This window comes from Aspergillus sclerotioniger (assembly GCF_003184525.1).
Source record: "Aspergillus sclerotioniger CBS 115572 chromosome Unknown BO94scaffold_2, whole genome shotgun sequence".
NCBI lineage: Eukaryota > Fungi > Ascomycota > Eurotiomycetes > Eurotiales > Aspergillaceae > Aspergillus > Aspergillus sclerotioniger.
The window spans coordinates 1,419,965-1,443,487 of record NW_020290992.1 but is presented as its reverse complement, the minus strand read 5'-3'; the positions used below and the strand labels follow the sequence as shown (position 1 = coordinate 1,443,487).

Here is a 23,523-nt window from a genome sequence, read left to right as displayed (position 1 = left end):
GCCCACCACAGCAGGAGCAGGCAGAAGATAAGATGATGAAAAGCCTGTCAAGCAGGTTGTTCTGGAATCAAGGCGATGAGAAAACCCCATCGGGGCGAGCACTGTGCGGGAAGGGCGCCGCCTATCAACGGCGCCTGCCATCGCTGGATGCGAGGCAAACAAAGCCAATCAGGCTTCAAGGTGCCAGTGAAACAAAGAAAGTACGGGTAGAAACCTGGATTGTGTGTTTATTTGGAGGGGGGAGGTGGAGATGTGGGAAATTAGTTCGACGCTGACGGCGGCCGGAAAGGACGGTGTTTGGGGCCGGTGTGGGGTGCGGCGGCGAACGACCGGGGATGCATTCCTTCGTCCGGCACTACCATCGACGGGTCTAAGAACTAATGCAACTGTAAGGGGTTAATATGCTTAGCTTGGTCTCTGTAGGCATGATGAGAATAACCAAGCACGTAGCAGTGAGCACGCTCATGCTTATTTCCCTGTTTACCGTCGGAGTTCCTTATCAGCAAGGAAGGTATGGCGCGATGACCCCCTCCCACCCTGGACGTGTTAATAAAAGAAGGAGAGTCAGGCTTCTTGTACAGACGTAGGATCCGATTGAGCTGCAAGTTACTTTCTGTCTGATTTCAACAGTCATGGGTTCTATTGCCCCCGAGCCTGTGCCGAGTTTGACTCCTCTCGAGCTCATTGGTCCCAAGGGATATCTTCGATATGTCTTCACCTTTCCACTGGCTAGTGACTATGAGGTCAAAGAGGTGGCAGCGGTCCTGAAAGCCGGCTACGCGGCTGCCATACAGCGGCTCCCCGTAATGGACTGTGAAGCCATCCCGGACCTCAACGCCAGACAGGGCGGCGTGATGAAGCTCAGGAAAGTGGACAACAGCAAGGACGACGGCATTCTTGTGAAGGATATGCGCATGGATGCTTTTCCAACCTATGCTGAGCTCAGGGCTCAGCACTTCCCCGTGGCCGCCTTTGATGCCGACACATTCTGTCGGAGTGATGTATGGCCTACGCCCGGCGAGCCATTGCCTATTTCACTTGTTCAGGCCAACTTCATCCGCGGAGGACTGATCCTGACCTGGTGTATCCTGCATATGGCTGGCGATGGAACCTCGTTTCAGACGTGGATGCAGGTCTGGGCTGAAGAGTGTCGACACGCGCAGGGCCTCGACAGTAAGCCAGTTGCACTGCCACCGGCTATTTTCGAGGACCGCGAGCGAGTGATGCGCTCTACGGGGCGTAACCTAGGACGACCGGAGGATCACCCGGAGTACATAGTTCTGCCCGTAAAGCCACCCGCGGGCATACCCCCGAAGATGCTTTCAAAGGATCATCGTGCACAGGTCTTTTATTTCTCCCCGGAAGCCTTGTCAGCATTGAAGAGTGACGCTTCTCCTTCCAATGCGACGGAACCCACAAATGTGCCCTGGATCTCCACCAACGATGCTCTTTCTGCATTATTATGGCGGACCGTGATGGCAGTCCAGTGGCCCGTTGAGACACTGGAAGGTGACCCAGTGTCTTTCTTCAATATTGCCCTGAATGGTCGCCTGCGTACAGATCCACCGGTCCACCCCGACACCCTGGGCTGCTTTCTGGAATACATCGGTGTGTCTATGCCTGTGCGAAAGATGCTGAGCTCTGCCAGCCTAGCCGATCTGGCCGTATTGATCCGCCAGGAACTGCAACGGGTAAACAACCAGTTCACGGACGACGTAACGACTCTCATTGAAGGGCTCGATGACATCAGTCAAATATTCCCAGCCTCGCTTGTTGACCTCCCGGGGTTCAATTGCATACTTTCATCGTGGATCGGCTTCAAACTATATGACATAGACTGGGGCACGCTGTTGGGCGGTCACATTGAGTCCGTTCGGACTCCGCATGTTGGAATTATCAATGGTCTGCAGATAGTCTTGCCGAGTCCTCCTGAGGGAGGAATGGAGGTGGTGATAGGCGTGGCGGATGGCTGCCTGGAGAGGCTGCTCAACGATCCACTATGGACGAAGTATGCCGTGGCGCGGTAGACTGTCATGCGGGCTCAGCTGATGGAATGCTGGTGTTGCAGTAGGATGGCACCCAAGAATGAGTTTTGTATCCTTAAGTGCAGAGTAACTTCGTACTGTCTGTAGGAGTCATGTTTTCTCCGGCTTTGGCTGCACTGAACGACCCATGACATTCTGTCCTCATATCAGTTTAGGATACCACCATGTAGTCCTGGCTTCAGCATTGGGATGCAGTATCCTGGCCATCACCGTCCGTCCATTATCCGTCTTGAGACCTCTCGGCCAAGTTGATAGACATATTGATCGGCCCTGACGCTTTAGGTGGCGATATCCTCAGGCTCGACACTAAATGAGAAGGATCTACTGAGAAGCTTGCACTCTCAATCCCTCAACCACCTGCCGCTGGTGCTGTGACATAAATCCGGACGTGGTTATGGACGCGTCGAATTCGTAGCGCGTGTTGATGGAATCACGGAGACGCGTCAAGACGTGGCTAAACCGGCGATCCTTGTCAAACAGGTGCTGAATGTAGCTCCATCGCCTAAGTAGGCAAACATCAGTGATCTGCAGGTGGCGACGCCGGTGATGGAAGAGAGATGGAAGAAGATTCCAGGACGCGGTGGGGCGGACGTGAAGCCGGCTCGGATCCACCGCAGTGGGGGTTCCTGCCGTTCAGGGGCTCGCTGTCACTCTTGTCGTCTTTTCTAATTATATACTCGACTGTGCGGCATTTTGCATGCCATTGCCAGGATTTAATGAAGATGATCTATATTGACTCGGATAATATATATCAGCTGAGCGATATTCTAAAACATACAGAAAACAAACCCCGCTCAACTGCAATCACCATATACTGGTACACCAGGGGCGTTGGCTCACATAGAGAACAACAAAAGAGAAACAAAAGAGACAAAGAAAAGGAAAGCTAAGCCTCCAGCTTAAACGACGCCAATCTCGCCTTAATCGCCTCTTCAGGCTCATCACTATGTAACTCACGAAGCACCCCGCACGCCACATCATAAATCAACCCATGGACCTGCATTCCGCGTTTCTCAATCGCCTCTAACACCACATCCTTCTGCTTCAACAACTTCATCCCCTCTTGCACATTCAATTCCACGACCTTTAAGCTCGCCTCAGCCGCCGACATACCCTGCAACTCTTTGAGATGCTGCGACCGGATTTGTCTTAGAGGCAGAAGCCACGGATCCAGAATCCCCAATGGCTTGTTGCCCAGCGCCGCAGCGACACCACCACAACTGGTGTGTCCGCACAGCACGACGTGCTTGACTCTGAGATGACGCACAGCATACTCGATCACAGCAGAGGAACTGAGATCCGTCACATGAATGATGTTGGCGATATTCCGGTGGACGAAGACATCGCCGGGTTTGAGTCCAAGGAGGGTGGTTTCGGGACAACGAGAATCAGAACATCCGATCCAGAGGATTTGGGGATGCTGGCCGACAGCGAGAGTGGCGAACAGGGTCGGGTCTTCTTGGGCGATTTTGGCAGCCCATTCTTTGTTGTGGTCGAGAGCGGAGATATACGCGTCTAGAATCGTATCGCATCGCATCAGTAGGTTACTTTCTTGACTGGTAGAGGGATCATACCTGTTACTGCCATGATGATGCTTGCTAAGATTCAAATAGTGAAAACGATGACTGACACTGAAGACATCGCCAGGAAGACTCGAATACTTATCTTTGCCAGGAAAAAATCCCGCTCTACTCCCTCCAAACCCTCCAGACAACAACAAAAGGAGACATGCCACGTCCCGACGTGCCGGTACTCCCGTACTCCTGACCCTTTGGTGCACCGGGGGAAGGGGTGGTGGGTAGATCTAGATCAGCTGGTGGGTAGTCCGGCCCGCGATGTAAATTGCATGATCCTGTCTGATAGCATCTCTATACAAGGCCGGCGGGTTGCGGTTAATCTATCGGTTATCCGGCACTTCCCATTGGTCTGACGGGGCCTTAGCACGAACAGTGCGGACATATAAGGGGGCGGGAATTATGTTCGAGAAGATTGCTTGTTTTCTATATGAAGTAGTGGGCTCCTCCTTTTTGATGCCGATACAGCCGAGGCTCTTCTCCTTTTGTAGATAGGATACGATGTGGGCGATATAAATAGTGTTCCTTATCGCGGTGCTGTGCTGCGATAACGGGTTGAAACGCTAGTGCCCGGTAACATCGGCATTGACGGCTGCCTAGCAGCATCGAGCCATACTTGCTTCATGAAGCCATCCAAGGTGACATCAATTGTCGTGGCACGGGCCTGAGGGTAGTGCTAATTCCAATCAATAGTCGCTATGCTGAGTTGCTCATATCGGAGGACCATTGCAACGAAATTCATGTGACGAGTCAGATAGGGTCTTTTCGGAACCCCTGAGCGATTATCGCAGGTGACACTGATGAAAGGATTTTAGCGCGTCCTATATCTCTATCAGAAATGAGGAAGAAGAACAAGGAGAGGATGACTTGATCGTAAGACTTGGTCATATTCATCTAGTTGGAAAAGAGTGTAGAAGGTAAGGAGAACCTCGGGGGAGGTTGGCATCTTCTACGGCCGGGCACCTGCCACAGATTTAATGCTGGTGATTTGATCATAGATAGGCTCATTTCGTCTAGAAGTTATCGAACGACTGATGGCGTCGCATTTCGATCATATTTTCCAGAGTCGCTACTTGTGTATTTCTTGTCGCTTAGGGGTTTCTTCATTAGCCGGGGCCTGGCTGTCGAGGATAATGACGACATGGAGAAATATACTATGCTCAGATGAGGAATGATAGAAGTGAGTGACCGTTTCAGCTGCCGTCACACATGCACGTGCTAGTGTCCTTGTGCTGGCATAAAGCCGCTTATGCTTTTCCACACCACCCAGGATTGATTATCAGAAAAGAAAAGAGAAGAAGATAAAAAGCAATTACCGCACGGAATCAGAGTAATAAAATTAAAAACAAAAGAACTGAGAAAAAGAGGAAAAGCAAAATCAATAAACACATGGCTCTCACCACTGGAAACAACCCTCCGATGTTGCTCCAAAAAATATATTCTGTTGCCTCAGGCCACAGGAATGGCTACGACTGCATCAATGATGACAATTATGATCAACAGGCGGCACAAGGAAACCCACGAAAAGCGACCGGTAGATGGCAAGTGCACCGTAAGGGTCTCCATCAATGACCTCATTCTTAATGTCGAGTCATGCAATCCCCCACCGGCACAGGCACGCAGCCGTTGAGGCTTGGCAGTAGCTTAGCCCGCACAAATAGATTAAATCTGGGAATTAGCAGGGCTGTTATGAAGGGGTACATTGATTCATTGTATGGCTGTAAACGCTACATTGTAATATATGCTCTCGCTCTGAATCAATCCAAGATATATCTATCGTGTATATTAAACATGTTCGATATAAGGAATTAAAAAACCTGCCAACTCCGCCTTACCGTCCAACTCCATTCCATCCAAATAAACACCTAATCATACGCCACAATAACCTGTCTACTAACCACAATGTCGGTTTCTCCTGGACTTTGTCCATCTCCGAGAATCTGCTTCTGACTGTCCCCGTCACTCAATTGGCTTGGTCTCCGCGTATGCTCTGGGATCGACGTGGTGGTAATCTCATTGGTATTCTTTCCGTGCTCCGCTAATTCGTATGTGCGCGAGAACATCCCCGGTCCGGTGCGTTGAGAACTGTAGTATCCCGGAGATTGATTATAGTATTTGTTTTTGGAGGTTTTGCGATCGCGGAGAATGCGGAAGAGTGGGCGGAGAGTGGCGACATTGCCGACAATCATCCCCAGGGCGTTTTCCGCGAAACCCCAGATCACCACGTTCGCAACGCCGTACAGATAGTCCGATTGGTCGGTGAGATTAACGGTATATTTGAGACGGACGCAGGCGGACATGGAGGCACTGGGATTGGTTAGCGCGTGGCGAATAAAGAAGGCGAGAGACGCACAAGATGCCCAGGCCCATTAGGCCGACAATGGAAATTTTGGTGTTGCGGTTCAGCTGGACGTTCCAGAGTAATGGGACCGGCCTGGCTGAGTTAGTGGTAGTTGATGGAATATCAGAGGGATCGCACATTAAAGCAGTCACCCAATCGGTGAGAATGTTGACGGCCGTGCAAGCGTAGTAGACGTCGGCCAAAACGTAGGACGGCTGACAATGACCCCCTTTCTCTAATAGTTCTGAGTTCCAGGCAGCACTGTGATAGTCAGTATGATGAAATCACGTAGTGGGAGGTCGTCCTACTCAACAGGGATGCAGTTGATGAGGATGAAGATCAGGGCGATGATGTTCATCAACACAAAAATGGCAATCACCGCATATTGGGCATAGAGGTATAATTTGCGTCCCTCAGCCACTCGTACCAGCATCCAGCTGATACTGAGCTTGATGGGGATAATGGCAGCGCAATAACCGACTTCGAAGATGAGGAAAAACTGAACAGTCAGTGAGGACCGTGCACCCGAACCAGTTGACCTACCTTTTGCCCCTCGGCCTGATATTTCTCATTCCCAGGCTCTGCAAGTCGAGTCGCATGGATCCCAATGCCGTTGAAAGCACCTCCAACACATCCAGCCACCAGCACGGCAAACGGCACCTGGGAGAGTTAGCTGGGCAGGGCCGGGGGGAGTTCTAAGACCAACCAAGGCACCGGTCATGATCCAGTCCTCCATGCCCCATGACTTCCGGGTCAATCTGCAGTAAACCCGTAGGCCATAGGTCAATAAGGCAAGCGTCGTCAACATAATGACACTGCCCGCTAGGGACGGTGCCGCATCGGCGTAAATGGCCATGGCGTCACGTTGAGAGCGATGTCAGATTCCGCCGTGTGGTGCAGTCAAAACATCCGAGTAAAACATAAGTTCGAGTAAACACGGGGTTGTGGACATGAGTGGGGTGTTAATGGTTATGATAAGTCTCTGCCATGACTGCTGCCCTGGCGAAATCGCGTTAGTTCCTGGTCTAGCACTATTTTGGGATGTCGTCAGGGCGCGAGACGACGATGGCTGTGGCATTTGCCATCTCTAGCTCACTCCGGCAGCCGGGATACGAGCCCCTAAACCTTAAGTGATCGTCTGTTTAGCTTCACCAACTCAGGACAACTGTATTCGTGCGTCCCCACAGCCGGGCTAACGTCAAAAAAACCCAACCAGAGCCAACGTTGGCAGCTCTGACTCGCTGGTGTGTTCCGAAAGTTTTCCGGGAGTGGAGATTGACCCCAACTCAACGTGCTAAGCTAACCCTATCACGACAGTGTTGCGCGCCACGATCTACCGGTCTAGAACTGTCCGGTTGTCCGAGGAGTAAACATTCTGTGACCCTCATTTGGCAGCAGGACAACACGGGAGGACGGTGATAGCGATTGTCCTCGAGCGGTCGATGGCGGCTTGGCATGCCCTCGAAGCGAGATATCCACTCGGCACTCATTCGAGTACCACATTGCAGCTCGTATTAACCATGGACGCTATCGTTGATGGCTGTCACTATTGAATCTTCCAGAATGCCGGGACAAAGGATCCTTGGGACTGGGTAGGATCCGTTATGCAGCAAGTGCCGAATGTCGCCAGGAAACGTAAGGCAGTCCCCGCAATTGCACGTCTAACGCACTAAAGTGGGAACTGGGTCCTGGAGTCGGAGGGCAAGATCCATTGGGAAACTGAACAGCGACCTTGGAGGCGAGCCTGACTCGCCAAGAGCAACTGCTACACGGGACTGTGTCGATAACGCCTGTCCCGTCCGAAAAGGAAATTTCGAGGTGAGGTCCTCTCCACTCGCCGTGACACACGCGCCAATCAAGGCAGCAGTCGGGGGTCGGGTGTCCCCGTCCGATGCACGCCAGCCAAGCAGTCAACTCTGGTTCGTGTGTCTCACCCACCGCATCCATGACACTGACATTTCCTGCTGCTAAAATCCCCGAGCCAGCCACCGCTCTGCGAATTTAAGCATGTCATCCTGATCCTGGTCACTGACTCGATATCTGCAGGGCTGGCAAAAGGGCGATGCATCCTTCCGATGGTCGACGATCTGATGGCCCGATGAGTAGCGCAATCCTGCGCCCGTAGTTCCGGAGGCTAATGCCAATCTCATGCAGGGGGATGGATTAATCCCCTTGACTATTGCCTCCACGAGCAGAGTCGCCGCCGAGCGCTCAGGGGCCGAGGCTTGGGAAAATGGGAGGGAGAGCGAGCGGGGAGAACGGAGAAGGCCGACAACCCGAGGGGGACCCATGGAAATCAAACAGGATCATCGGGGGGACAACAGCAGTGTTCTTGAGTCCTTGACAGACAACAAACAACAGATGCAAAGGATGCCAACGATGCCAACGATGCCAAGGATGTCGATGATGCAAAGGATGCAAAGGATGCAAAAATAGCACTATTGCGTTTGTTGTGGCTCTTCCGAGGGCGGTCAAGACAGTCTCTTTGTTTGCTTTGCAATCGATCCACTTGACTGCAGCTTCTCCTACCCCACCTTACCGGAAAGATGCAACGCGACGCGGCTCGCAGGTCAAACCATCCACGATGCGATTTGGTATCGCACACCTCACTTCCAAAAGGCATCCAGCCATCCACCCACAATGAGCGCATTCGAGGCAGAGGAATATGACATTGCCAGCATAAAAAACGACCTCCAGACCGTTCTCGGGGACATCCAGTCGACTGGGTCGTTCCTGACCAGTGACCGGCTTCCCGCCGCCGTGAATCCGGGCCTGCACATTCCAAGTGTGGGGAACATTGGGCTTCCCATCGCAGAGCAAGACGCCAAGGCCATCATCCAGTCCTGCCAGCTGAGCCCCTATGGAAAGGGCTCCGAAACCCTAGTGGACGAATCGGTCCGAAAAAGCTGGCAACTCGACGCAAACCAGTGCCTTCTTCAGAACCCGCAATGGAACGCCCAGCTAACCCTGCTCGTAACCAAGGCCGTCACCGGTCTCGGCCTCACTGCAAACCCCCAGGAGGTCAAGGCTGAGCTATACAAATTATTGATCTACGAAGAGGGCGCTTTTTTTCTGCCCCACCAAGACTCGGAAAAGGCCGATGGCATGTTCGCTACGCTCGCGGTGTGCCTCCCCTCCAAACACAAGGGAGGCGATGTAATCGCCTCTCACAATAACTCTCGTCTGACATTTCGAACTGCGTCCACCTCGGAATATGGTTTTTCATGGACGGCTTGGTATGCGGACGTCACCCATGAGGTCAAGCCAGTGACATCCGGATACAGGGTGGTCCTAATCTATAACTTGATCCATCGCCCGTCGGCTGCGCTGCTTGAATTCCATGGCAGCGACGCAAAAAGGCTCACTCGTCTGCTTCTGTCTTGGACCCGTGCTGCTGATGAAGGCGACATCCGGTCTCCCGACGGTTGGGTTGGTGATCTCGGTAATGCTTGCCCGCGGGCGCTCGTTTACATCCTCGACCACCAGTATACCAGTGCAGAACTCAGATTTTCCCGACTATGGCCGCAGGGGTTATGACCAGGGAGGTCAGCGAGGTAATAATTTTCATCGCATCAGACACGGTTGAATCCAGCCTGGAGTTCTCGCATCTGGTGGACTCGAAAGGCACCGTGGTCGGACAGAAGCTACCGTTCCCCAAGGAATTGCTGATTCAAAATGGAATTTCCAATCGCGATCCAGATAAAGAAAAATTTTCAGGGTTCACGGGCAACGAAGGCGCCTCAGCAACCCACTTTTACCGAGCGACAGTAAGTTTCCATGCCAGTGATGATGCAACTAATGCAACTGGCGTACATGTTCTTCTCCTTGATGTTCTCACCACTCACGACGTGATCTCAGGGCGCGTTGATAATCCCAGAAAGATTTCGCTTCAGGTTCATCCTGCAACAAGTGAGACATCGTCAGGCGAATACCGAACAACTTCTAGAAAAATGGCACCGTGCCGTACTAGAACGACCAGATGACGCGTTGGCCATTGTGAAGTTGGCCCAGCTCTGCAGAGTGATCTTCCCAGTTCATTATTCCAAAAGACGCTTTGGCATCTACTCGTGGTTTGCTTCCTCCACACAAAACAACCCGTATCCGGAACTACAAGGCAAGGTGATGGGGATCGCTATTGAACTGGCTGACCCAGATCTATTTTGCCGGGCCCTGGAGTTACTTGAAGGTAACATTTCAGTACCTCAGACCGTCCTAATCGCCAACATGAGCTTAGTAGGTGGCCTTGGTACAGTACGCGCCTCGTAAGTCGAAGCTATAATATCAAGTAACGCTCACGTACTGACTATCGCTGCAGTCTGGACAAAGCCTGGAGCAAAAGAGACGATGGCGCGGTTTGTCGAAATATAAGTATGGTTTCCAACGTGATCCGGGAATACCATTCAATTTGTGAGCAGCGAAATCAACAGCCATCGCCTGATGTCATGGAATGGCAGAACTCCACTTTCAAGGAGATACTCTCCACTCAACTTGAAAATAGTGAATTAGATGGGCGTGGTCTAGCAAAAGCACTGACTGATCACCCCACACCAGCGTTGCGCAGAAGTTAAGATGCTCTTTCGTGATGTATGGTTTCGGTTGCTGATGGCATCAGAATCATGGCCTTCCTTAAGACCAATATGGAACGCACGACATTTCTTGTGTCGTTCATGGCCTCTGCCAAAGAATTCTCAGCTACCGGAACCTCTGACGCAGTCAAGGTAGTGGATGCGATGCTTGAAATGCTTTTTCCTAAAATTGTTCAGTCTTTCAAGATCGACAATATAATCGGCTCAGGCCCTCATCAGTCATCTTATGGCCGGCGGAACAAGATTCCGCCGGTTTCCCCGAACCTCGTGATCAGCTTAATCCAGTTAGCCGATGCTTTGAAACTCAACACCACGGAAATATTCAACAATCTTACTGAATATACCCTCGACATGGAAGAAAGCGGAATGGAATATACTTTTCATCTGTTTCTACTCCCATTGGCGGCTGGAATTTGCGACCATATCGAGGAGACACAACGTGACTCCACAGGGAGTGAACGGCGATTCATCAAACATATGCTAACCAAATACTTGACTGATCACGTCAGCAATGCAACCCCGCCGCCACCCGATTGGGAAGCGAGGACAACTATACGATGCTCCTGTACTGATTGTATCCAACTGCGAAATTTCATCAAAAACACGACCATGGAGACCCAGGATTTCGCAATGGGAGAACACCGCAGGATCCACTTGGACGAGCAACTGGACAAAGACTATTTCGTCACATCCACCATCAAAGGCCGCGGTTCGTACTCCCTTCGTGTCGAAAAGACCCAAGCTATGCTTGTTTCCAACTATGTAGCATGGATCGCACGAGCACGCGATGCCAAGACGCGGTTGGACGAAATGTCTGAAAGCAGAGCTTTGAGAGACATCCTTGGGAATAGTTATGATTCCATCTTCAGGCACCCAAATCTTGCAGTTCCCGGTATTCCATCTGCGCCCCCTCAACTTCGTCATCTTGCCGACTGGCAGACCCTAAACCGGATTCGAAGTATTTTGCCGAGCAAGCGCCCTTACGAGCGATGAAATTGCTTTCGTTTATTCCTACTTCTCTGTATCAATCTCTCTGACAATACTGATTCTTTGTCTCAATATATTTTCCTATATATTAAGGAATCTATCTATCATTTTCTTCTTCAACAACTGGAAAACCACGGAAGTGCTCTTGCTACCAGCTGTAAATCGACAGGGCGAGCACGTGCCGGGGGATGAATGTGATACATAATCCGATTCACGAAGATCACGAACAACGCAATACTTCTTCACCAGAGTTACACAGTCGACCCCGCGTTCTGATACGTATCAGTCAACTGATCCATCGCGTGAGACTCCATAAACCCTTTGAACGAAACCGGCACGATCTGCGGATACCGGGAATTGTCCAGATCGCGCTTCAGATACGTTTGTCCGTTCGTGCAGTAGTATTGATAGAACCTGGCCCGGTCAGCAACGCGCATATGTGATGACGGCAAGTACCTACAGAGCCAAGTAGGCGAAGATGTTCGACGGGTCTTTCTGGCAGGTTGCTTGCATAGTGTCATAGAGATCCTGGAGCGACCCCAACCGTTCGAGCCGCGGTTTCTTGCCATACACGGCGGCGAATTCGTCGGCGATTTGTCGGATACTCTTCCGATCACCGAGGACTATTCCCAGAGCTGGTTAGCAAGACTATCCGTCAGATTAACAAAAGACACATACAGTGCTGCAATCCGACTGCAGACGGGTCCATCGTTACGGCGGCGACGTACTCTGCCGCCGTGTCATACGTTGTCGATTCCCACACCTCGTCGCCATTCCCGTAGTAAGACAGCTTGAAGTCATCCGGGTGCCAAATGCCAAAGTACCCGCTCCAGAAGGTCTCCATAAATGCACCGATCAGCACATGCACCCCGCGGACGGTCTGCTTGGTTTCCAGATGCGCCTTGACGGCCTTCATGGGGTCCTTGGCTGGGTGCTGGCCATATTCGAGCTTGGTAAAGTCCAGGCAGTAGTCGCTGGCCACGTAACGGGGCACGGATTCAGCCTCGCATGCATCAACTAGGAGTTTCTGTGCGTCGGTCATGAATGTGTTGTCTCCAAGGTAGCAGCAGACCACGACGTCGCAGCCGTGGACGAAGGTTTGAAGTGTCTCGAGGTTGTCTGCTTCGCCTTTGATGATAGTCACCCGTGGAGACGTGCGTATTTGCTCGGGAAGTTTGGATGGGTTGCGGCAAAGCCCACGAATGTGGACATCTGGGGATGCGAAGAGGTTCTTGACGACCAGGCGAGCGAACTTGCCGGTGATTCCGGCGACGCCGACAGTGATGGTCATGGTGGTGGTGGGTGGTTGATAAATTTGGTAGGTGAATGGAGAGGATTGAGAGAATACTCAATCTCAGCTTGCGGACAGCTTCTGAGGTCGGTGACTTCCAGCTTTTTATACCTGGTGGTGGCTACTGATGTCCCTACGTAGGGCTGCTCTGGGTGATGTGGCCAACCAATGAGATGCCCGGTTGATAGTACTCCGGGGATCCACCCGAGGCCGTTGAATGGATAGCCGATGACCCCGGAGTAGGGTGTGCCTGCCCTGTGATTGGACCGTGGCTGAGTAATGCACGTCTGCAAAGTGCTGGAGAGATGACTTCATCACAAGCCAATAATTCATGCCACTGCCGAACAGCTGTTCAGGCCCGCTAGCGTGTCTTTGTCAAAGTACCCTGGGACAGTCCCAGACACCCGCGATAATGCGACGCGGGGGCCAAGATGGGTTCTCCCTCAGCCGGAACTCTCACATCCCTGCGGTGCGTGACCGAAGGGATGCCACCCCGCCCTGAAACACCAGTCCTGACTGTGATATAGTGCGTGGAGTGTCGAGCGAGAAAGGCCAAGGTTATACCCCACTTACCGCTGATAAACCAAGCTCACGGTCATGTAGTGTTCCAAGGAGCGTCCATCCTGCTATCATTGTCGCTCAATCAATCAACCATGTGTCTATCCGCCCAAGCCAACTCGGACACCCCTGACAAGACAGTTCGTATCCACCCTGAGTTATGCCCAGTATGGGTGCTGACATGCTCAGACATCTTTCGGCCGTGGAAGATCGCCTCCAGAGTCTAGAGACCGCGATGGAACGGCTCTTTCCGGACGGCCAGATGGAATCTGTCATCCGATCTCTGTTAACCGAGTCGCCAGATATCGGGTCCTTTGGGGCTAGTCTTGCTCAAGGGAGCATGGTAGACGCTGCTCCTGGACATGATGCATGGGTGAGCAACCCACTTGCAGCGGACAGCAGTGGACCGGACCCTGGCTCTCTTGGTCAGCTCCCGATGGAGGTCGATCTCCCGATGGATCTAAGTTATCTTACATCTGATGGAGCCGACCCACTTAGTTGGATGAGTGAGCCTGGGTCTTCGGTCACAGATGAAGTTTACATCCGCGCCTACTTTCACAACTATCACCCCATGTATCCATTCATCCACGAGGCAACGTTCGTGTCCCGATACCAGGGCTCTTACCCTGTCAGCGAGAAGGAGGCCGCATGGTCCATCCTGGTGAACATGGTCCTCGCCATCGGAGCTTGGTCGATCGCCGATAACCAGTCCGACGTTGACAGGAAGTATTTCGAACGAGCGAAAGACTACCTCAAGAAACTTTCCATGTTTGAACGCGGCAACATCACTCTTTTACAGGCACTTCTTCTCCTCAACGTATATAACGAGAAGTGCGGAAATCCCAAAGAAAGCTGGCATTTCCTGGGTCTTGCTGTGCGGATGGCCATCGACCTGGGGCTACACAACGAGCGCACGTACGCAAACTTCAATCAAAGCCTACTAGATCAAGAAATCCAGAGACGGGTATGGTGGACAGTCTACTGCCTCGACAGCTGCTCCTCCAAGATCCACGGCCTTCCACTGCTTCTCCCAGAAGACCGTTTGATAACAGTCCACCCGGTGTCCAACATTCTTGATGAGGTATGACCCTACACCACTCAGCCATATCATCTAACCAGGTACAGAGTCTGACCCCACAAACGAGCACGCCTCCACCAAAAACAGACGCCCCAACCATCTACACGGGCCTGATCCAGCAATCTAGCTATCACCGTCTAGCGAACAGCATCTACCGCCGTCTTCTATCCACCGATACCACCACCGCCCAGGAGATCAAGGCCCTAGATGACATGATCAACACCTGGCACGCCAAATTCTCCCGCAGCCCAGAGACATTCGACAGAAGGCTCCTCCCTCAATGGGCAATCTTGGCCCGGGACCGCCAGACCCTCTGCGACCAAAGCCTACGTCTTCTGATCCACCGACCGGCCTTACTCCGGTGGCTTGATAGAAAGCGTATCTCAGCCGACCCGACAGCGGGAAACGAGCCGCTTAGTGAACGTCAATGCCGCGCCAACGCCGTACGCATGGCCCGCGATACGATCCGAATGGTGACAACTATGATTGACGAGGGCCGGTACTCGAAGATCACCCTCTCTTTTACCCTGTACGCCACCGTCACAGATACTCCTGAAACGACTTACTAACCTCATTTCCTCCCAGATACGCCCTCTTCCACGCGGTCCTCGTCCCCGTCATCCACCTCCACGCAGACCCCGCCTCACCAGACTCCATCACCTGGCAGCGAGATATCAAGGAGACGGGGGCTATGCTTTCCAGACTTGCCTTCTGCAACGACGCTCTATCCAGCCACTTCCTCGTGATTCTTGATCGTATCTGCTCAGGGCCGATTCGCGACCAGCAACGGCCACTATCCTCCACCCATGCTGCGGTGAAACCAGCCGATCTCCAACCGCCATCAAACGACATATTCGGAAACCACGAGCTAGGACGTCTAGCAGCGCACTCATCCACAGCACCAGAAGCCGTGACTTTCTCGGAGTGGACGAACACGAATCATTGATGCTGCATGCCATGGATTCTACCTCTGATGTAATCTACAACTATAGCTAATAGCTAAACATCTAAAAATGACACATCCAACCGTGTCATGACTTACATACTCACCTTAGTATAAAGTACCCAATTCCCCAAATACCCACGCAAAGAATCACCGTTCATATCACTAGCAAAATCACAACCTCAACACTTCCTCATCTAGAATAATCCAAACAGTAAGAACTAGACCCCTCACTCTATCCTAGTATCCAAATCGAGCAACTCAATCTTTACATCAGTCCAGATCAAACCATCTTTCCATGCTCTCAAACCATCAACCATCAACAACAATAACCTACTTACCCAATACCCCCAGCCATATATCAAGACTAAGGATCATGATACAATAAAAAAACAAGTCCTTTCCCAGACCAGTAGTTCAAGAAACTGCTGCATACTTCACAAATAGCAGCCACTAGGAGGGAAAAAAAAGCAAGAAGGAAAGGAAAAAACTCAATAGTCGATACTATCATTTTATTTGCCTTAATAAAGCTAAAGAGTGTACTAAGCATACTTATAATCACCAAAGCCAAAACCAAACTCTTGGAGTATCACGACATGGCCAATTTCCATCCACTCCCACCCATGGAAATCAACAACATCCACATCCACATCCATCCAACTGAAACCAATAACTAGTAAGAGTCACCAGTCAATCCAAAAGCCCACATCGCCAAAAAAACCAAAACCACCCCACACAGTGGATTAATCCACCCACCAAATCAAATATAATCCCTCGACAAGACCGCAAACTCAGCTACAGACGTAACCCCATCAGCCAACCATTTATCCCATCCCACACCCCCCAAAAGCAAATACATACCCGTCATAAGTTGCCCAGTAGGCGAAACACTAGTCCCAGTAGCCAAAGGCGGGTTCGCCCCCTCACTAGGTACCCAAATAGGCGCATAATTCGGTTCTCCTCCCGTCGGACACTTGATTTTGATTTGGAGGGTATGAGTCAAGGAATCAATCTGTGCTTCGTATTTCACTTCTCCGTCGGAGCCGAAGGTACCTGGTATCTACCTCTTTGTTAGTGTTGTTGGAGTTGAGGTTTTGGTAGAGGTGATGGTGGGGATCACCAAAGTTATCTTTCAGCTGGATCCATCGGCTGGTTGAATGGCCGGGGATTTCGTTCGGGGGCTGCACTTTCCAACACCCGCTGTACTCGGCCTGGTTTACCCATTTCAGGGGCGTGTTGAGTCGGTTGTAGATGCAGAACCAGGAGGAGTAGTCGCCCATTTTGGTTGGGTTGGGTTGGGTTGGAGATGAGAGTAGAGTAAAAGTAAAGTGGTTGTGGGAGTTCAAGTCGAGATGGAAGTGTGATGGAGGTGGGATGGCTTGGGGGTGGACTATTGGGGCTATTTATGTTCTTGAGGCGGGCTCTGTTTGCTCTGGATCTTTCGAGCTCTTCGTCATAGTCTCGGGTCTGGATTCGGGCCTTTGTCGAGTATGATGTGGTGGTTTGTGGATCCGTGGGTCAAGTGTGTTGTGATGGCAAGGAGTTGTCATGTGTAACGTCTACATCATTTAGGAAGAAGGAGTCTCGAGGTAAGACGAAAGAAAGGTGGGAGACTTACCACTGTGGTGAGAGTACTGGTACGTACTACTTTGGAAGAGTGGGTGCGTTGGAGTTATCGCATCGCATGCGGTAGTCAAGGAATCCGGATATCTTCCACTATGTGGACTGGACCCTAGATAGATAGCCCTAAGTGACAAGGTGAATGTCTGGCGAACGGTGCCTCTGAGACCCCCAGATATGCCATCCCAGGAAGCAATTAATGGCTGTGCGATGACACTACCCCTCTACTTAGCAGCAAGTAACTACCGGCCTCGTAAGTCTCTTAAATAGATACAAAATCATGTTGAGGATAATAGATATTACAAGACGACAAGCATGACAATCTACCCAGCGCATTCAGACATTACCTCACCCAAACAACCCTAGCTAACTGTAATAACATAGCAATCCCACCCCATCCACACCCCATGAATAAACCCTAGCATAGGGCTAGCTACACACCCCCCCTCCCCACCGTCACCCACGGCCACCTCTCCAATGGTTCGGATAGATCTCGATTCGATTAGGTTCCGGTTCTCCCGATGCAACATTCCGAAGACACATTGGCGCTATCAGCTAACACCCTAGGTACGTAGTCTGGCCATTGGGATGTAACAACGCTTCCAATCTCGCCCCCTAAATCCAACTCCACTATCAGCGGACTCAGCATCTATATTTCCACAAATTAGTAATGTCCTTGACCTTAAGCACAGCGGAAGCAATCGCATCGTTCGTTTGCGGGTCGTGTGGAATGTGGAATGTGGAATGTGGACCCTGGCACGTTGCACGGGTGCGAGATCGATGAGCCAGACTTTCAGAAAGTGGGTGGGTGGGTGGGGATGGAACCTTGATTTGTGAGGTGGCCGAGGTCAGTAATGCTATGGTCTGGAACTTATGCTAGGGTTTGTTTGGGAAGGTATGGCTGGTGCGTGCGTCATGGATTTATATCATGTTTCTGGTGGTGGTATTTGATGGAGTGAATTGAAGTTGGGGATATGGTGGCATGGGGAAATGAAGTAGGTTTCTTGGTCTTCGTTAGTTTTCACCTAGGTAGTACTGGGTCAGATCACACGGATTATGGGGTATATGCTACAAACCAGAGCTGGATGACTTGTCATCCACAATACTCGCAGTCGAGAGAAGGCTTTTTTGAGTATTGGTAGGAAGAGAGTTGTAAATACATAAACGGAAAGAAAATTTGTTATACAGTGTTACATAGCGCACGTAACCAAATCACCTCTGATGCGGCATCATCAACTTCTCCACCGTGGGAGCCATCTCCGGATGTTTCTCTTTCAAATGCTCCAGAAACGGCTTCATAACAGCGGCCGTGATGGCATTCTCCTCCGCCCATTCCTTGCGCTGCAAAGGCACCGTGAGCCCGGTGTAGGCCTTCTGCGGGTGATCCATGGCCAACGGCCACATATCCTCTAGACCTCCACATCGCAAGGCCAGCATAGCGTAGAGATCGCTCCACACTAGATTGCCTAGGATGCGCATCTGACCATCAAAGCCCGGGGACTCTTCCGCGTGCTCGTTGGGCGCGGCCGGGTCGAAGCTGGCGTCTACGGCCAGGATATGGCCTTGGAAGTCGCCCGGGAGCATTGCCTTGGTTGGGCTGTGGAAGCCGGATTCCTTATAGGATGCGATGCTCCAGCCGTCGGCGACGAGGAAGACGTCGTGTTGGAGCTTCTGGACGTAGGCGTCCGAGTCTCTGATCTCGAGGTAGTGTCTGAGAGGGTTAGCTAGGTTATTTGTGATTCTGGGGTATGTACTTCTTTGCTGCGTCGATATCGTGGTCTCCGAAGCCTAGTTCCTTTCCATCAAACCAGTGGATCTTGAGCAGGGGCTTGACTTCCTCTGCTTTGTCCACTCCAGCTCCCCAGGAAGCCAGATGCGCCTCTAACTTGCCCTTGCAGGCCTCCCACTCCGCATCTGACACCTGATACGCGAGACGATAAATCGCCAACCCCTCGCTCATCCTCACCTCTTCCTCCACGGACTGCGATAACTCGTGGAAATGCAAGATCCGTTGGATCCACGCCTCCGGCACAAGAACCGGTGCTGGTCCACGGATCTCCTGTCGCAGGTCGTCCTGTGCGATGGTATTGACGGCGAAGCGTTTGGCGCGGCTTTCTGGACTCTGTCCATTGCTGTCATCCGGCTGTTTCGACAATTGCTCCTGGATCAACTGCTCCATCCGCGGCCAGACAATAGCCTGGAGCTTATCCGAATAGTTCTTGCGATAGTCCCCCAAATTAGGATTCCGTAGTCCAGCAACCACATCCTCCGATGGCTGGTAGCCCGCATAGCCTTCCATGGGCATCCAGATAGTCATATCCGCCAGGGACGTGATCTCCATGACGTGAAACAACTTAGTCGTCCACTTTTCCATCTCCTGAGATATTTCTTCCTCGTTCATCACCGGCAGCGCACAAATCTCCCCAATCACCTTCTCCTGCAACTCCTTCACCCTATCCACCACCCACCCATGCGCCCGACTCGTCATAACCTCATACTTGGCCCGGATAAACTCCTCCCACAGGCCCCTCAAATCTAACAACTTCTGCCCCCGTTCCCTCCTCTTAACATTCAGCGCCTCCTCAAACATCCCCAAATGGTCCGAAATCAGATTAAACCCATCCCGCAGATTCGCCCTCACCTGGTGATTATTCAAATACTCAAAGGCAGTAATCACAGCAGTGAGATACTCACACGCCGTATCAAAATACTCCCTCTCGCTCAACCCCTTATCCTGCCATCGAGCAGCAGACATAGGCACCATGCCCTCCCAAAGCCTCGTTTTCACCGAATGGATATTCTTCCCGACGGTACAAAGTCGTCTCGGATCCTCATGACTGCCCACAACGACCATGATCCGATGCAGAATCGACTCTTCACCCCCGGGCGAGGATGTCCCCGCCCACTGAGCAACCGGAACAGAAAGGAGCCCGAATTCCTCTTGCTCGAGCCGTTCCCGCTCTGTCTCTTTCCCGTTCGGCAGAGTCCCGTGCATTAGACACTCTATGAATTGGATGATGGTTTGGGGTGGGATGAGACGGTCGACTGTCCCATCCTGATGTTAGCTCTGCACATTGATGTTGATGGAAATGGAGATGAAGAGAAATACCAATAGACAAGTACTGGTTCCCCCAATGAACCCTCGTAATACCCTTTCCTTCTAGGGCCATGGCATCGACGTTGGATGGGTAACGGCCAATTCGGCCTTTGGGGGTGGTAGCGGAGTAGCCCGTGGGGTCGGAATCATCGTCCCATCTGGTGGATTGATACATTCTGCTTGGGGAGATATGGTGCACGGTGGCATCGCTGGGTATGCGCGTGCGGGTACGCGTCAGGGGATGCGATGCATGTCGAAATGCAGGGAGAGGTGCATGGAGACTGCGTCCGGTCCGGAGTATACTCCTGGAGATTAGGCGGGATGCCATACTGAAGATCGCTGGAATGGAGGGAAGAATAAGTTGGAGGATAGACCCTGATCAGCAGGATGGTTTCCGTGGTGGACGGATGGATCAGATCGGGGATTGTCTTGGGCGCAGGCTTGGCGGTTGGTTGCCCCTGGAACTAGCACGGATGGGGTTAGGGTGGTTGTTGAGAGATAATGGATACAGAGCAGTGGATAAGTGATAAGAGATGGGTGTGGGTTAAGGATCAAGCGTATCCTTTAAGCGGGGGTCATCGTGTCTTACTCAGAAGGAATTCGGATGCAGATAAGTAGGTGGTGTGGTATCTAGGGTTGTCTTGTCTTCTGGAGTGATGGGATAGCTCGCTGAGATGCATATAGAATGATCATTCTACAGACGAACCTAGATAGTATATTGGCTAAGGAAGGATTTTCTGCTTTCTTTCTTTTTTTTGGGGTTGGAGGGGGGAGGGGGGGGGGGTTCATGTGCACAAAATGGTAATAGGCACAGTGGTATCTGATGCTCATTGATTGAGGTCTAGTCTACTAAAATCTGCAGAGGACGATTTACATCCAAGGTATAACCAGCATGACATAGCATGCGCACATCCAGGCAAGGTTCTCTATCTTACATCTTGGCCTTCTCGGCCTGGGCAGCCAAGTCAGGCATCAACATATCCCTCATGTCTGATGCCGCCTCGTTCAGGTAGTAGCTCATCCGCTCCGCACCAAGGCGCTTGCAGACAATGTTGAAGTTCAAACTATAACAATTAGCATGTATCACACCAGACAAGGGAAAAGACTTACCTGTTCTCGTTAATCATGTATGCAATACCGAATCCATCGTCAATCACCTGGCTCCATCCGTAGCCGTTGAAGAACTCCGAGCTCAGCTGGCTAGTGGATAGGTACCACGAGCTGCTGTATGCGAATGCTGGGTCCTCGTACAGAGCAGGCAGCTTCTCGCCCTCGCGGAGCAGCTTCTTCAAGCCGAAGAGGTGGCGGTCAACACCACGGCCATCGCTGGCTTCCGTCGTGTATTTGGTGTGGGCGGCCAGAGCCGTGCGCAGCAGACGGACGGCTTCCTCGCGAGGAACGGCCGGGTCGCTGATGGCCTTGCAAAAGGCAACGCTGTCGTCCGACACCGTCCGAATTGTCTCGGTACGCCCCTGCTGGAACTTGCGCGTGGAGGCAGACTCGTAGGTCGGGCGGTTCTTGCCGTACATCTTAAAGTACGCCAGCTGAATGATCATCTGGACGTACGCATCCGGACTGCACTTGAACTTCTTAATCAGGCCCTTGCCGTAGCCTTGGTAGGCCTGGACCTTGAGCTCATGGGACGAGATCTGCTGGCGGTGTTCCTTGTTGGCCGCGTCGATCGCCTCCAGGACTGGGCCGTCCAAGTGGAGTGTGATGGGGCGAGGGTCGGGGAGATCGGACCGCACCGGCTGCTCGGAGAGGTCGATCTTGTGGTTGAAAATGAGGTTGTTGAGGTGATCGTTGAGGCGGTGGGTGGGGCTGCCGTCCATCATGCTGTGCTCGCCCATGAACCCGGCGGTGCCATTGTCGTTGATGATGAACTGCAGAGGCTTGTCGAACCAGCGGTTGGTGCCATCGCCGTGCCAGTACTGGTGCGCACGCTCCTCCAGGGTGACGGGAGTGGCATTGTCCAGACAGACCACGAACCCACTGGACTCAATGTCCCGCAGCGCCTGCTTGTTGGCGGGGTGTGCTGCCAGCAGCTTCTTCCGAGCATCGGCCCACAGGTCTCGGTTAGCGACGGTCAACACGCCGACCGCCGGGGACGGCTGAGCAACCTCGTAGATGCGCTCAAACTGGCGCTCCAGCTCGGTGTTGTTCAGGCGCCTGCCGTTTACGACCAGAGGGACCTTGAAGAATTGGTTCTTGCGCACGACCACGATATGCTCGTTTTCCTGGGCGGGGAACTTCTGGGGGTAGTCGACGCTGTCGCCGGGCATACGGCAGCAGTTGAACATGTACTCGTAGGAGGACATGGCGATAGGCTGGCCGCGCATGTACTCGGGCTCCAGGGAGCCATCGTCCACCTGGCGCTTGAACTCCAGGGCGGCGGTGGTGACGGAGGCGGCCCGCTTGGCGGGGTTTCGACGGGCGCGATCATCGCGGTAGGAGTAGAAGTAGGAAACGTAGGGGATGACGGGGTCCCGGTAGCCCAAGTAAGCCGCATGATTCCACCACTCTAGAATCCAGTTCTTGGTATTGGGGTCGGCGGCGCGGGCAAGCAGCCTTTCCTGCAGGGACTCGCCCTCGCCTCCAGGGCGAATGAAGGCGTCGACGGCCTTCTTTGTGCGCTCATATTCGGCCTCGGAGACGACGGCGTGAACGGATTTAAGGTAGCGACGGCCGGTTTCTTCTAACGAGGGGACGGGTAGACGGGGAAGGGAGTCTTCGAAACGGAGCATTTTGCCCTTGGAGAGGTCTTCTTTGTATCCTGGTCATCGAATCTGTCAGTCGGGCTCGCAAGGGACATCGCATGTGATCGCTTACCCTCGGGGACCGACGATGCTTTGCGCCGGGGTGCCATTATCGGAGTCTAGATATTGCCTATTAGTCACAATGCTCAGCATGTTGGATGTGGACTGAAACTCACCACAACGGATCTGGTGAGGAGCGAGTTGGGGGGGAGACGGGGCCGAGAGAGAGTGGAGAGACGGCTTCTGCTCGAAGCTGTGAACATGCCTCGCGGTTGTGATGGGTTGGAGGAGGAAGAGAGGTAGGGAGGAGAGGAATAGCTTGAGGTGATTATGTAGTAAGGAGAAGTGGAAGCAGTGGACAGCAGGCTAAAAAGGAAGAGCGGAAGACCACATGAGATAAGAGGACGAGACAAGGAAGAAGGGAGACCAAGATGCCTCGGCTGGAGGGAAGCTGGCCGCTCGCCTCAGCCGACTGCTGGCTCGTTCCGTATTGTCATCGGGCTGGTGGAGCCCCCCATTTGGCCCGTCCACGGGCGCGGGGGGGTGTATGGAACGGTACTGATACACGTGGAATGGTCGGCAGAGGATCGGCCGATGCCGAGGAACTCAACTCTGGACCGAGACGGAAGTAAACACCATAGCATCAC

General features: G+C 52.4%; 9 protein-coding genes across 9 annotated transcripts; 3 read left to right on the top strand and 6 right to left on the bottom strand.

Moving 5' to 3' along the window:
* Positions 1 to 386: 386 nt before the first annotated feature.
* On the top strand, positions 387 to 2,196 carry BO94DRAFT_141709 (uncharacterized protein). The gene has a single exon (XM_025605726.1). It carries the CDS (start codon positions 633 to 635, stop codon positions 2,025 to 2,027), a length of 1,395 nt encoding a protein of 464 aa, XP_025472704.1. The 5' UTR covers positions 387 to 632; the 3' UTR covers positions 2,028 to 2,196.
* Positions 2,197 to 2,931: 735 nt separating this feature from the next.
* BO94DRAFT_542027 (carbonic anhydrase) lies at positions 2,932 to 3,632 on the bottom strand (the record flags this gene model as incomplete). Its single annotated transcript, XM_025613070.1, has 2 exons — positions 2,932 to 3,560; positions 3,620 to 3,632. 2 exons carry the CDS (start codon positions 3,630 to 3,632, stop codon positions 2,932 to 2,934), a joined length of 642 nt encoding a protein of 213 aa, XP_025472703.1.
* A 1,825-nt stretch (positions 3,633 to 5,457) lies between these two features.
* BO94DRAFT_141569 (uncharacterized protein) lies at positions 5,458 to 7,189 on the bottom strand. Its single transcript, XM_025605724.1, has 6 exons — positions 6,667 to 7,189; positions 6,504 to 6,620; positions 6,269 to 6,459; positions 6,099 to 6,221; positions 5,973 to 6,053; positions 5,458 to 5,926 (listed from the first exon to the last, which is right to left on the bottom strand). The coding sequence occupies exons 1-6, from the start codon at positions 6,814 to 6,816 to the stop codon at positions 5,485 to 5,487; spliced, it is 1,104 nt and encodes a 367-aa protein (XP_025472702.1). The 5' UTR covers positions 6,817 to 7,189; the 3' UTR covers positions 5,458 to 5,484.
* Positions 7,190 to 8,600: 1,411 nt separating this feature from the next.
* BO94DRAFT_455780 (uncharacterized protein) lies at positions 8,601 to 11,539 on the top strand (the record flags this gene model as incomplete). The annotated part of the gene is given in 5 exon segments (XM_025607675.1): positions 8,601 to 9,490; positions 9,502 to 9,727; positions 9,819 to 10,222; positions 10,276 to 10,512; positions 10,573 to 11,539. The coding sequence occupies 5 exon segments, from the start codon at positions 8,601 to 8,603 to the stop codon at positions 11,537 to 11,539; spliced, it is 2,724 nt and encodes a 907-aa protein (XP_025472701.1).
* Positions 11,540 to 11,645: 106 nt separating this feature from the next.
* Positions 11,646 to 12,850, bottom strand: BO94DRAFT_530685 (nmrA-like family protein). Its single transcript, XM_025610725.1, has 2 exons — positions 12,212 to 12,850; positions 11,646 to 12,156 (listed from the first exon to the last, which is right to left on the bottom strand). Exons 1-2 carry the CDS (start codon positions 12,822 to 12,824, stop codon positions 11,990 to 11,992), a joined length of 780 nt encoding a protein of 259 aa, XP_025472700.1. The 5' UTR covers positions 12,825 to 12,850; the 3' UTR covers positions 11,646 to 11,989.
* Positions 12,851 to 12,990: 140 nt separating this feature from the next.
* On the top strand, positions 12,991 to 15,573 carry BO94DRAFT_141598 (uncharacterized protein). Its single transcript, XM_025605725.1, has 6 exons — positions 12,991 to 13,293; positions 13,352 to 13,381; positions 13,428 to 13,522; positions 13,572 to 14,463; positions 14,508 to 14,989; positions 15,046 to 15,573. The coding sequence occupies exons 1-6, from the start codon at positions 13,156 to 13,158 to the stop codon at positions 15,404 to 15,406; spliced, it is 1,998 nt and encodes a 665-aa protein (XP_025472699.1). The 5' UTR covers positions 12,991 to 13,155; the 3' UTR covers positions 15,407 to 15,573.
* A 372-nt stretch (positions 15,574 to 15,945) lies between these two features.
* On the bottom strand, positions 15,946 to 16,683 carry BO94DRAFT_600847 (uncharacterized protein; the record flags this gene model as incomplete). Its single annotated transcript, XM_025616357.1, has 3 exons — positions 15,946 to 16,076; positions 16,265 to 16,415; positions 16,468 to 16,683. 3 exons carry the CDS (start codon positions 16,681 to 16,683, stop codon positions 15,946 to 15,948), a joined length of 498 nt encoding a protein of 165 aa, XP_025472698.1.
* Positions 16,684 to 18,187: 1,504 nt separating this feature from the next.
* BO94DRAFT_507372 (uncharacterized protein) lies at positions 18,188 to 20,498 on the bottom strand. Its single transcript, XM_025609607.1, has 3 exons — positions 20,133 to 20,498; positions 18,778 to 20,068; positions 18,188 to 18,734 (listed from the first exon to the last, which is right to left on the bottom strand). Exons 1-3 carry the CDS (start codon positions 20,446 to 20,448, stop codon positions 18,236 to 18,238), a joined length of 2,106 nt encoding a protein of 701 aa, XP_025472697.1. The 5' UTR covers positions 20,449 to 20,498; the 3' UTR covers positions 18,188 to 18,235.
* A 553-nt stretch (positions 20,499 to 21,051) lies between these two features.
* Positions 21,052 to 22,986, bottom strand: BO94DRAFT_542020 (carnitine O-acetyltransferase CAT2; the record flags this gene model as incomplete). The annotated part of the gene is made up of 3 exons (XM_025613069.1): positions 21,052 to 21,184; positions 21,231 to 22,893; positions 22,950 to 22,986. The coding sequence occupies 3 exons, from the start codon at positions 22,984 to 22,986 to the stop codon at positions 21,052 to 21,054; spliced, it is 1,833 nt and encodes a 610-aa protein (XP_025472696.1).
* Between the last annotated feature and the right edge of the window lie 537 nt (positions 22,987 to 23,523).